Source organism: Pelophylax lessonae (genome assembly GCF_965119305.1).
Source record: "Pelophylax lessonae genome assembly, chromosome: 2".
NCBI lineage: Eukaryota > Metazoa > Chordata > Amphibia > Anura > Ranidae > Pelophylax > Pelophylax lessonae.
The window spans coordinates 14,877,800-14,891,710 of record NC_138769.1 but is presented as its reverse complement, the minus strand read 5'-3'; the positions used below and the strand labels follow the sequence as shown (position 1 = coordinate 14,891,710).

At 53.8% G+C, this 13,911-nt stretch overlaps 1 protein-coding gene across 2 annotated transcripts in view; it reads left to right on the top strand.

Moving 5' to 3' along the window:
* Positions 1 to 11,116: 11,116 nt before the first annotated feature.
* GSK3B (glycogen synthase kinase 3 beta) overlaps positions 11,117 to 13,911 on the top strand; it is a 182,052-nt gene continuing 179,257 nt past the window's right edge. For both annotated transcript variants that reach the window (XM_082247647.1, XM_082247646.1), the window contains exon 1: positions 11,117 to 11,339. In XM_082247647.1, coding sequence (XP_082103773.1) covers positions 11,252 to 11,339 — 88 coding nt within the window. In that variant the 5' untranslated portion in view covers positions 11,117 to 11,251. The remainder of the gene's footprint in view (positions 11,340 to 13,911) is intronic.

Sequence of the window (13,911 nt, the reverse complement as noted above, 5' to 3'; positions counted from 1 at the left end):
CTGTCCCTGATTTGGAACAAAGTCCCTCTGTCCTCTTCGTTTGTCCCTCATTTTGGTCTGATCTATATGTTATGTAATGGTATCAGCCAAATGATCAGACCAGTGGTGATGTGCAATTTCTACTTTACTTAACAATGTAGAATATAGATTTCACAGGAGATCATGTGGACAGGGATTTGCAGTACAAAACAGCAATATGAGGAAGGGAGAAACAGGCATAACACACATGAAAACAATTCTATTGCAGTTCTACTAATGGCCACTAGATGGCAGCAGAGTGCTCTGAGCTCAGTTTACTGATAGGATAAAGAGCAGAAGATTCTCACGTGTTCCATAGATTAATCGTTCATTCAGCAGACTGTGAGCTGAGGGGATTTCCTGTTGGCACAGACTTCACACTGGCACTGCTGATGCTGACTTCGGTCAGGAGGCTCTGGGGGCCGTAGAAAGGACCAACCGACTGCTTGGACAACTTCTCCACATGGACTGTAACAGAGTCCTCTCCAGTGACTGGGGCTTGGATAGATGCTGCGTGCTCTTGTGCTCACTGCTGGTGGCCCACACACCAGACTGATAGAATGAGGACCCAGCACCTGGGGACAGCTCACTTGCCCAGTCACTGCTGTCCCATCAGGCAGGATCTCTCTGAGCACAGGAAGATGGGCGGAGCTGGCATTTATACTCCCTGGCGTGTCCAGGAACTCAGGGGATGCTGGGAGCCCAGAGGATTGTGGGGAATCGAGTTAAAGGGACTTGCACCTACATCTGGATAAAGGGGCACACCACTACATATATACCATATATACTCGAGTATAAGCCGAGTTTTTTTATGCTGAAAAAGCCCCCCTCGGCTTATACTCGAGTCATGGTCTCACTTACTTTTTAAAAATGGCACTGCCCGCCACCAACATGTCACCGCGCATGCGCCGTCTGCCCGGGAATAGCCAAACGTGTACGGGCTTTCCCGAGCATCGGCGGCGCATGCGCTGTGACATGTTGGCGCCGGGCGGCGCCATTTTTAAATGTAAGGCGCTTCACCGACAGGTAAGTGAGACTCCTTCGCAGCCCCTGCATTTCCTCATGCAGTGCTGTGGGCATGGTACAGGACATTCTCCTGTACCATGCCCGCAAAACTGCATCTCCTGTGCCATGCCTGTATCTACTGTGCCATGGCTGTATCTACTGTGCCATGTCTGTACCTACTGTAACTGCAGCACCACATCTGGAGTTGCCCAGCCATAGAGTAGGTGATGAGTGGAGAAGGATAGTAGCAGGGTGGTAGGTCCTGGATGAGTTTTAGGAAGGCCCAGGAGTGGTGGCAAGGGTGGAAAAACTGCAAAGAACCAAGGGTTGCCTGCACAATTCTCTCAGTACAGGTTTCCTTCAAAGCTACAGTGAAGGCCTTTGAGTGAAGATGGGAAAACCTGAATGCACTTGAGATTACTAGCCATGATGGTGTTCCCAGTTTTATGGTATTCCAGCCACTACCCTGGGATGACCGCTGTCAGATATCTGTGTTTTTTTGAAGGTTTAGACCAGCCTTTCTCAACATTTTCAACAAGGATGAACTCTTGAAATAACTTTCCAGTTTCAGGGAACCCCTGCTAAAAATGATTATGTCCACAACTCATGATTCATTAGTGTGATGGTCATTGGGAAGAAAGCTCCTTACAATTGTGGTCATTGCAAAGAATTACCCCCTAACAGATACCTAAAAAGATCAGTGGTATCAGTGAGAACTTATCTGAGTGGCAGAATTTACTCATTGATCAAGTAACCCCTAGCAACCTCTGAAGGAACTCTAGGGACCCATGGAACCCTGGTTGAGATACCCTCCATTACTGTGATGGTCAATTGGGAAGAATGCTCCTTACATTTGTGGTCATTGCAAAGAATTACCCTCTTAGAGATAACTACAAAGATGAATGGGTTAGGAGGAAACTTATCTGAGTGGCAGAAATTACTCATTGCTCAAGGAACCCATAGCAACCTCTGGAGGAACTCTAGGGATCAACGCAACCTGTTTGAGATACCCTGCATTAGTGTAATGGTCAAGGGGAGGAATGCTCCTTACACTTGCGTTCATTGCAAAGAATTACCCCTTAATTGCTTATTGCTCAAGGAACCCATAGCAACCTCTGGAAGAACTCTAGGGATCAATGGAACCCTGGATGAGATACCCTACATTAGTGTGTAGCAGTATTTCCAGGTCTTATGCCTGATGTGGGTCTGCCATTGTTACCGGTGACACCTCCAACACATTTGAGTTGTGACCCCAAGTGTGAGAACTGAGACAATGAGTAAAGCCTGACTCCCACATAACAGAGAGCTTTTTAGGACGGCCCTCACTCCTTTCTGCCCGGAGCAGCAGATAACCACACTGTCCACATTGGACCCACGCTTGCACTCGTAACGTTACAGTGGCACACTGAGGACATACCGCTCCTAGGAACTCCCAGCCTCCTCCCGGGCACAGCGCGAGTCCGCCGTCCGGCACCATCTGGATACCGGTATCCCAGACTAGGGGTGGATCGGGCTGGTGGATCTGCTCCCGGTTCTGCTCTGCAGGGTCTTCACCCATGGTAGCAGTGATAGCAGGCACACTCTTCGTCTCTCTCTCAAACGATATGCTCCTCTCTCCTACACGTGTCTCCCACACAGCCACACCCGAAGGAGGGGATATTAATAGGATCCCCTTAGTCACTCCTGATTGGCTGGATGTTCCCGCTGTCTCCATCCTTTCACCATATTGGGTGATGACTCCTCCTGCTAGGCAGATCTGCATGTGGCGCGGTTTCCCGCGCAGTGCTGTAACTCTTCCCCCGCCATGCTTCTTCACTGTAAGCCTCAGGGAAATAGCTGCTAAGCGGATCATGTCACTTGCTAGACATGCATCCTCCCTTCTCAATTGCATTGGGGCCACAACTGCGCCTTCCCTCACTGAAGCCAGCTGTCCCTCCTTGCTTGGCAAGAGTAATATCCCGCTGTCGGTCGCGCAGTCGAAAGTCCTCTTCCTAGCCATATATGTGCAACTTTTATCTTCCATACTGGCTCCAGGATTAGCCCCACTGCCCCTCTCGGCATGGTCGACTACGATCCCCACAGTATTGGTGCAACCACTATATAGAATGAATGTCCCGCTGTCAAATGCACGGTCAACATTAGTCCACATAGCATGCACACACACCAGGCCCCTGGCACCTCTCTTTCTGTGCCCCCGGCCTCCATCTTCACCGTCCTCACTAGGACCACTGGAGTCCTCTTCTCTGTCCTCCCTGGGCCCCCTGACTCCATCTTCACTGTCCACACTAGGACCTCTTCCTGTTAAGCAGTTGCAGTGCTCATGCACCTTTACACTTTTTCCCCCTGCTCTCCATGTTCTGACAGCAGAGTACATCTCATAGTCCATATGAAAAGTTCTCATCAAATTACAGGTTTCCTTTGAACATTTGCGTTAGCTACAAGCTACCTTCCATATGGGCTTCTAGCTTCATCCCACTCTCCCTGCCTCCCGTTGATGCAGTCTCACACCTGGCTTGGCGCTTGAACAACAGTTCTGGGCACAAAAATTGACTTTTGTCAAGGGCAACCGGCCCAGTAACTAATGGCAAAGTCCCGGACGAGCCCCCACATGTAGCAGTATTTCCAGGTCTTATGCCTGATGTGGGTCTGCCATTGTTACCGGTGACACCTCCAACACATTTGAGTTGTGACCCCAGGTGTGAGAACTGAGACAATGACCATTCCGGCATCTTTGGTTTGTTTTGTTTTATTGTATTTGGGGATGGGAGAAGGGAATGAGTGCCGACCAGCGCTTCCTGACGCTTAAAGATACTGGGTTACTGAAACTGTGCTGGAACCTCAACTTTAACTTTACTGTTAACTCAGAAGATCCAGGACTGTAGAATACTTGACTCCGAGTCCTGACACTGCTTTAGCTCAAAAGTTACTGATCAGCTCCCTCCAGCCCTGCACTGGCTGAGGTAGCTCCTCATAAATACTTGTGCTGCTGCTGCAACTCTCAACTTGGTACACGTCACACTGTACACTGACTCTTCAGGGCCCAAACTGCAGGCGCCCCCTTCAACACTTCAAGGTCCTCTACCTAGGTACCCCCTCTAATACTTCAGGGTCCTCTGACTAGGTACCCCCTCTAATACTTCAGGGTCCTCTACCTAGGTGCCCCCTCTAATACTTCAGGGTCCTCTGACCAGGCACCCCCTTTAACAGCTAGCTGACTCCTGGATCCCTAGAACCTTCTCCGGAGTGGTCCCCTCTGACTCTAGGCAGACCCCCAGGGGCAGTCCACAGTACTCACGACCTTTGTAGGCTTTCCTGGAACTGGACCCCTCTCTATCTCCGCTGGTTCTCGGCACACCGGATCCCCTCTACAGCTCAGCACTCTCTGGACTCCCAGGCAGCCACCCGAGACATCCGCTTCCTCTGACAGGAGGAGAGACAGCCGCACTCTCCCTCCTGGGACTCTGCCTCCCGTCAAAGACACTGAGTCATGTGCCCCCTTCAGACTTATACCCACTCCCAGAATCCTCTGCGGCAGAATCTGCCTCCTGGGGTAGATACAGGCCTGAATGTGTCTCTGATTGGGTTTCCTCCACTGCCCAATGAGAAGCCTCTCATAGAGCCAGTGGGGAGACTCCCCTCTCAGCAGACACACCTGGGAACCATGAAAACCTACTGAAAATCATGGCCCTGTTGTTAGGCAGCCAAGGCCCACATACTTTACCTAGCACCTACCTGTAGGGTGCTACAAGTGTAATGGTCAAGGGGAGGAATGCTCCTTACACTTGTGGTCATTGCAAAGAATTACCCCTTATTTGCTTATTGTTCAAGGAACCCCTAGCAAGCTCTGGAGGAACTCTAGGGCTTCATTCAACCCTGGTTGAGATACCCTGCATTAGTGTAATGGTCAAGGGGAAGAATGCTCCTTACACTTGTGGTCATTGCAAAGAATTCCCCCCTTAGAGATAACTACAAAGATGAATGGTGTCAATGGGAACTTATCTGAGTGGCAGAAATTACTCGTTGTTCAAAAAACCCCTAGCAACCTCTGGAGGAATGCAAGGGAACCACGGAACCCTGGTTGAGATACCCCGCATAAGTGTGATGATCAAGGAGAAACGTGCTCCTTACACCTGTGGTCATTGCAAAGAATCCCCCCCCCCCTAATTGCTCATTGCTCAAGGAACCCCTAGCAACCTCTGGAGGAACTCTAGGGATCCTTGGAACCCTGGCTGAGATACCCTGCATTAGTGTGATGGTCAGTGGGAAGAATGCTCCTTACACTTGTGGTCATTGTGAAGAATTACCGCCTAATTGCTCAAGGAACCCCTAGCAACCTCTGGAGGAACTCTAGGGATCATTGGAACCCTGGTTGGGATACCCTGCATTAGTGTGATGGTCAATGGGAAGAATGCTTCTTACACTTGTGGTCATTGCGAAAAATTACCCCCTTAGAGATAACTACAAAGATGAATGGTGTCAGTGGTAACTTATCTGAGTGGCAGACATTACCCATTGCTTAAGGAACCCCTAGCAACCTCAGGAGGAACGCTAGGGATCCATGGAACCCTGGTTGAGATACCCTACATTAGTGTGATGGTCAATGGGAAGAATGCTTCTTACATTTGTGGTCATTACGAATAATTACCCCCTTAGAGATAACTACAAAGATGAATGGTGTCAGTGGGAACTTATCTGAGTGGCAGAAATTACTCATTGCTCAAGGAACCCCTAGCAACCTCTGGAGGAATGCTATGGATCCAGGAATCCCTGGTTGAGATACCCTGCATAAGTGTGATGGTCAAGGGGGGGAATGCTCCTTACACTTGTGGTCACTGCAAAGAGTCCCCCCCCTAATTGCTCATTGCTTAAGGAACCCCTAGCAACCTCTGGAGTAACTCTAGGGATCCATGGAACCCTGACTAAGTCACCCTGCATTAGTGTGATGGTTATTTGGGAAGAATGCTCCCTAAATTTGTGGTCATTGGGAAGAATTCCCCCTTAGAGATAACTACAAAAATGAATGGTGTCAGTGGGAATTTATCTGAGTGGTAAAAATTACTGATTGTTCAAGGAACCCCTAGCAACCTCTGGAGGAACTCTAGAGATCCACGGAACCCTGGTTGAGATACCCTGCATTAGTATGATGGTCAATAGGAAGAATGCTCCTTACACTTGTTGTCATTGCGAAGAATTACCCCCTTAGAGATAACTACAAAGATGAATGGTGTAGGTGGGAATTTATCTGAGTGGCAGAAATGGGGGTGATCTGGGTGGTGCTGTACACTGGGGGTCCTCTGGGTGGCGATGTACACTGGGGGTGATCTGGGTGGCGCTGTACACTGGGGGTGATCTAGGTGGCTATGTACACTGGGATCCTCTGGGTTGCGCTGAACACTGGGGGTGATCTGGGTGGCACTGTACACTGGGGTCCTTTGGGTGGTGTTGTACACTGGGGGTGATCTGGGTGGGGCTGTACACTGGGGATGATCTGAGTGGTGCTGTACACTGGGGGTGATCTGGGTGGCGCTGTACACTGGGGGTCCTCTGAGTGGTGCTGTACACTGGAGGTGATCTGGGTGGTGCTGTACACTAGGGGTGATCTGAGTGGTGCTGTACACTGGGGGTGATCTGGGTGGTGCTGTACACTAGGGGTGATCTTGGTGGTGCTGTACACTGGGGGACCTCTGGGTGGCGCTGTACACTGGGGGTGATCTGGGTGGCACCTCACACTGGGGGTGATCTAGGTGACACTGTACACTGGGGGTCCTCTGGGAGGCGCTGTACACTGGGGGTCCACTGGGTGGTGCTGTACACTAGGGGTCCTCTGGGTGGTGCTGTACACTGGGGATGATCTGGGTGGCGTTGTACACTGGGGATGATCTGGGTGGCGCTGTACACTGGGGATGATCTGGGTGGCGCTGTACACTGGGGGTCCTCTGGGTGGCGCTGTACACTGGGGGTGATCTGGGTGGTGCAGTACACTGGGGATGATCTGGGTGGCGCTGTACACTGGGGGTCCTCTGGGTGGCGCTGTACACTGGGGGTGATCCGGGTGGTGCTGTACACTAGGGGTGATCTTGGTGGTGCTGTACACTGGGGGACCTCTGGGTGGCGCTGTACACTGGGGGTGATCTGGGTGGTGCTGTACACTGGGGGTGATCTGGGTGGCGCTGTACACTGGGGATGATCTGGGTGGTGCAGTACACTGGGGGTGATCTGAGTGGTGCTGTACACTGGGGGTCCTCTGGGTGGTGCTGTACACTAGGGGTGATCTTGGTGGTGCTGTACACTGGGGGACCTCTGGGTGGCGCTGTACACTGGGGGTGATCTGGGTGGCGCTGTACACTGGGGGTCCTCTGGGTGGCGCTGTACACTGGGGGGTCCTCTGGGTGGCGCTGTACACTGGGGGGTCCTCTGGGTGGCGCTGTACACTGGGGGTCCTCCGGGTGGCGCTGTACACTGAGGGGTCCTCTGGGTGGTGCTGTACACTGGGGGTCCTCTGGGTGGCGCTGTACACTGGGGGGTCCTCTGGGTGGCGCTGTACACTGGGGGGTCCTCTGGGTGGCGCTGTACACTGGGGGGTCCTCTGGGTGGCGCTGTACACTGGGGGTGATCTGGGTGGCGCTGTACACTGGGGGTCCTCTGGGTGGCGCTGTACACTGGGGGTCCTCTGGGTGGCGCTGTACACTGGGGGTGATCTGGGTGGCGCTGTACACTGGGGGTCCTCTGGGTGGGGCTGTACACTGGGGGTGATCTGGGTGGCGCTGTACACTGGGGGTCCTCTGGGTGGGGCTGTACACTGGGGGTGATCTGGGTGGCGCTGTACACTGGGGGTCCTCTGGGTGGCGCTGTACACTGGGGGTGATCTGGGTGGCGCTGTACACTGGGGGTGATCTGGGTGGCGCTGTACACTGGGGGTCCTCTGGGTGGCGCTGTACACTGGGGGTGATCTGGGTGGCGCTGTACACTGGGGGTGATCTGGGTGGCGCTGTACACTGGGGGTGATCTGGGTGGCGCTGTACACTGGGGGTGATCTGGGTGGTGCTGTACACTGGGGGTCCTGTGGGTGGCGCTGTACACTGGGGGTGATCTGGGTGGCGCTGTACACTGGGGGTCCTCTGGGTGGCGCTGTACACTGGGGGTGATCTGGGTGGCGCTGTACACTGGGGGTCCTGTGGGTGGTGCTGTACACTGGGGGTGATCTGGGTGGCGCTGTACACTGGGGGTGATCTGGGTGGTGCTGTACACTGGGGGTGATCTGGGTGGCGCTGTACACTGGGGGTGATCTGGGTGGTGCTGTACACTGGGGGTGATCTGGGTGGCGCTGTACACTGGGGGTGATCTGGGTGGCGCTGTACACTGGGGGTCCTCTGGGTGGCGCTGTACACTGGGGGTGATCTGGGTGGCGCTGTACACTGGGGGTCCTCTGGGTGGCGCTGTACACTGGGGGTGATCTGGGTGGCGCTGTACACTGGGGGTCCTCTGGGTGGCGCTGTACACTGGGGGTCCTCTGGGTTAAACCTTTCCTCTGCACTGTGATTGGCCCCTCTTTGTTCTGATGACACCCCAGCAGCCAATCACCTTCTCCCTTTCCTCTATCACACATTGAGGGCAGCCATGCTGGGACTTGCAGTCTAGGTGACATCCCAGTTAGCTGGCCCCGCCACCCTCGGCTGTTTCCACAGCAACACAACCCCTGCCGAGGCGCCCAGGGGAAGTGAAAGGTCACACTTCCGGTGGCTTAAAAGAGATAGGTCCCGCCCTCTTCCGCTCCCTCCCCCCCAGCGACTGCCGCTTCCCATCGGCCAATCAGCTGACGCCGTTCATTCCTGTCTTGCCTCGCCTTTATCCTCCGGCGTCGAAGGAAGACAGACAGCTGACCAACCAATCAGAGTTATCTAGACAGCAATGGGCGGGCGGACTGGTGCGCCGCGGCCAATAAGGAGCTAGTATCCGCAACAGTGTGTCACAAGGCGGGGCCTATGACGGCGGAACCCATTAGTAGCGATGCGGCCATTTCTCCCCGCCCGCTTTCCCTCTCGCGCTCTGTGATTGGCGCGCGGGTGCTGGCGAGTGAGGAGGGCGGGTCCAGCTCAGATCAGGACGTCATGAAGGAACTGGCTGTGCGCTCCCCCCTCCCCTCCGCCTATTCTTCAACCTCAGCTGCGCCACCTCCGTAGCGTAAGCGCTGTGTGAGCGCCGGCCGCTACGTCACTCGGCAGAGAGGGAGGAGGAGAGTGTTGCGGGAGGAAAAAAAAAAAAAAAAAAAACCCGACAGGCAAATGCGGTCAGTCGGACAGAGAGTGACAAAGGGAAAGAGAGCCGAGGAGAGCGGAGACATCGCCCTACCGAGCAACGACTGAGGACAGCCGCCCTCCACCGCCTCATTGTCCGCCATTACCGGGGAGGAGGAGGAGAGGGCCCGGCCCGGGGAGTCTGAGGAGCCGCCATGACCGTCTACCCCCCTCCCTCACAGCGGCTGTGACCGGGGCCGCCCAGTCACTGAGGGGACCCCCCCATAACCGTCACCGATTTGGTACCCCCAAATCCGTAACCTCTGGACCGAGGGACCCCGAAAACCTTCACTCCCGGACTGAGGGACCCCGAAAACCTTCACTCCCGGACCGAGGGACCCCGAAAACCTTCACTCCCGGACTGAGGGACCCTGAAAACCACTGAGGGACCCCCAAAACCTTCACCCCCGGACTGAGGAACCCCCAAAACCATCCCCCCTGGACTGAGGGATGCTGAAAATCACTGAGGGACCCCCAAAACCCTCACCCCTGGACTGAGGAACCCCCAAAACGATCACCCCTGGACTGAGGGACCCCAGAAATCATCGAGGGACCCCCAAAACTGCCTTCCCAAGGCTGAGGAACCCCAAAAACCGTCCCCCCTGGACTGAGGGACCCCAGAAATCATTGAGGGACCCCCAAAACTGCCTTCCCTAGGCTGAGGAACCCCCAAAACCACCACCCCTGGACTTAGGGACCCCGTAAATCATTCAGGGACCCCCAAAACTGCCTCCCCCAGGCTGAGGAACCCCCAAAACCATCACCCCTGGACTGAGGGATCCATAAAAACATCACCCTAAGACTGAGGGCCCCCAAAATCTTCATCCTAGCACTGAGGGAACCCCAGAAATCCTCACCACAGGACTTGGGAGACCACAAAATCATTACCCTCAGATCTGAGGTCCCCCCCAAATCATCACCCGGGACCCAAAAATCCTCACCTAAGGACCGTGAACCCCCAAAATCTTCTTAGGACTAAGGGACATCCATAATCATCAACCCAGTACTGAAGAGACCCCAAAAATCCTAATCCAAGGGGTGAGGAACCCCCCAAAAATTTTACTTTAGGACTAAGGACCCCCCAAAGATTATCACCCAAGGACTGAGGACCCCCAAAATATCAACCAAGGACTGAAGAGACATCCAAAACCAAGACCTCAACACTAAGACCCCCCAAAATTATCATCCAAGTATTGAAGGAACCCCCAAAGAACCCTAAATTAGCCTCCTAACCTTATCATATCAGGACTGAGGGACCCCCCCATAATTGTTAGCCCCCCCAAATCTCCTCTAGAGTTGACAAAGAGGGTTCATCACTTGACCTGACTCCGAATTGCCACCCCCAAAAGTCTAGACCTCATGATCCCCCCAAGATAATCTTTACTGCACCTGTATCCGGTCAAATTGAGACCCCCCCCCCGAAATTCAAAGCCTGGACAGATCCCTTCTACGCCGGTGACACCCCAAAAACCAAGCCCTTCAGAAAAAGAGCGGCGCCTCATCCTGGGATCTCTGATAACGGAATCATCCACCTTGGAGGACTGCCTTCACCTCGCCATTCAGGACTGAGGACCCCCCCCCCTCCACATTTTAGCCCCCCCCCCCCGGGTGTTTTATTCTCTTTTATCACTACATGGGCCTGTGACTCGCTTCCCGGCCGCTGCCATATTGTGTCCCCGAGGAGCCGAGCCGAGGTATGCTGGAGAACGAGTGACCTAAGCAGACACCGGGAGGAGGCGGCGGCACACCGTGACAGTACGCAGGGGGTGCCGGGACCCCAACTGTTTTTAGAACCCCCTTTTTCCCCCTTCTTCGAAGAATCATCCTGTTTTAATAAAAAAAAAAAGGGGGGTGAACGGTTGCTTGGCTGGGGCCAGGGTCTTGATGTTTTTGTCCTCTGTCTGGCTTTTATAACGAAGTGAAGGAGGAGCACCATGTCGGGGAGGCCGAGAACCACTTCCTTTGCAGAGAGCTGCAAGCCCGTGCAACAGCCGTCATCCTTTGGCAGCATGAAAGTGAGCCGTGAGTATCCAACACCCCCCCCCCCCCCCACCTGATTGTGTTATGTGCCCGCCAAGCTGGCCAGGACCATTGGAAGGGAGGCACCTGCTGGTTAGGTGCCAAGGCCCATCTGTCATGCTTGGCTGTGATGGGGGTCCGTGCTTAGGGTGGGCTAAGAAAGCTCTAATCTATGATGTCATCAAAGAGAACCTGTCATCAGTATGAAATAATGCTTGCTGGTAATGAATGGTTGCGCCATCCCATCTACTGGGATCAAATGGCACATTGCTGGTGGACTCCTTTCCTAGAGTCATGCCCATAACTGCCCAGTGTTGTACCCATGCTTCCCTTCCAAGGTGCCCAGAATTGTGCCCGTATCTTCCTCTAAAGCCACGGCTCCACACCAACGGGCGCCTCTCCTCTGCTGTACAACGTGAGCTGTGGCTTTATTTGGAGGCACAGAATTGGGCACCTTTACTGGGAGGAACGAGTACAAAAGTGGGTACCTTTAATGGGATACATGGGCATCTTTACTGGGAGATATAGGCGGAGAAGAGGGCAACTATAATGGGAAAGTGCAAACACAGAAGTAGGCACCTTTAATTGGAGATATGGGCACAGATGTGGGCACCTTTACTGGGAGGCGTGGGCATAGAAGAGAGCGGCTGGCAGAAAAGTGGGCATCTTTAGTTAGAGGCGTAGGCAACTTATATGAGAGGCATAGCCACAGAAGTGAGCACATTACAAAGGTGGTGCCAGCACAGAATCAGGCCCCTTTAATAGGTGCGGGTACAGAAATGGGTACTTTTTTTTTTTTTTTTAATGTCTTATACCCAGATGTGGGTACCTTTGATGTGAGGCATGGGCACGGTAGTGGGCAGCTTAAATGGGAGATGCGGGCACAGGTGGGCACCTTTTTTGGGGAATGCAAGCACATAGGTGGGCACCTTTATTGGGAGATGAGACGGAGATGGGCCCCTTTTTTTGGGAGATTTGGGCACAGTGGTGGGCACCTTTTATTTGGAGATGCGGGCACAGAGGTGGGCACCTTTATTGGGGGATGTGGGCACAGTGATGGGCATCTTTATAGGGGGATGTGAGCACCTTTATTGGGAAATGTGCCCACCTTTTTTGGGATGCGGGTACAGAGGTGGGCAACTTCATTAGGAGATGCAGGCACTTTTATTGGGAGATGAGACAGAGGTGGGCACCTTTATTGGGGAATGCGGGCACAGTGGTGGGCACCTTTATTGGGGGATGTGGGCACCTTATTTGGGAAATGTGGACACCTTTATTGGGATGCGGGCACATCGGTGGACACCTTCATTTGGAGATGCAGGCACCTTTATTGGGGGATGTTGGCACATCGGTGGACACCTTCATTTGGAGATGCAGGCACCTTTATTGGGGGATGTTGGCACAGAGGTGGGCACCTTTATTGGGGGATGCTGGCACAGAGGTGGGCACCTTTATTGGGAGACGTTGGCACGGAGGTGGGCACCTTTATTGGGGGCCGTTAGCACAGAGGCAGGCACCTTTATTGGGGGACGTTGGCAGAGGTGGGCACCTTTATTGGGGGACATTGGCACAGAGGCGGGCATCTTTATTGGGGGACGTTGGCAGAGGTGGTTACCTTTATTGGGGGATGTTGGCACAGAGGTGGGCACCTTTATTGGGGGATGTTGGCACAGAGGTGGGCACCTTTATTGGGGGACGTTGGCACAGAGGTGGGCAATTTTATTGGTGGATGCAGGCACAGAGGTGGGCACCTTTATTGGGAGAGGTGGGCACCTTTATTGGAAGGCATGGGCACAGAGATGGGCACCTTTATTGGGAGGCATGGGCACCTTTATTGGGAGGCGCGGGCACAGAGGTGGGCACATTTAAAGGTACTTGCATCCCTGAGTTGTATGAAAAGCCGGTGCCATGGAGGGGGGGGGTAGACATGATGTATAGGAAGCAGTGAGGCAGCTGTGGTGAGATTTGGGTAATGCAGTGGGCAGGATGGTGCCAGCTTATCTCAGTAGAGTGGTATGGTGCAGACCTATCAGTGACTGTAGGAGGCGGTAATGCGCACTGTAATGGTGTCACATACATGCTGCGGGTCGGGGGTGGTGCAGTTGCCCCCTCAGTATCTCATGGCAGAGATATTCTCCTCTCATCAGAACTGTAAAGGTTTTTGTAGTCTGGAGGTGTAAAGGGTTTAATGTGGGGGGGGGGGGGGGGGGGGTTGTCTGTAGCCTGCAGAGCCCACTGAACTGCAAGTCCCAGCATGCCCTCCCTCCCTGGCTGGAAAGGTGTGTTGGAGGCTGCAGTCGCTCTGCAGAATACAGAGCTTTGGTCCTATAATATAACCCCCCCTCCCCCGTGTTTATTATAATTGCTGTGACCTCACTGCGTGTCCTCTGGGCTGCCGTCTGATGCCACAACACCAGGCCCCATTTAATGTCACAGCTGTCAGAATCCTGACCCCCCCCCCCCATCCGCCATTGCTGCAGCCCATTGCAGGCAGCTGCACGGTTAAATACTATAGAGAGGCTGAGAGAATAATGGAGATGGGTGTCCTTTTCATGGCTCCTCTCTCCTCCTCTCA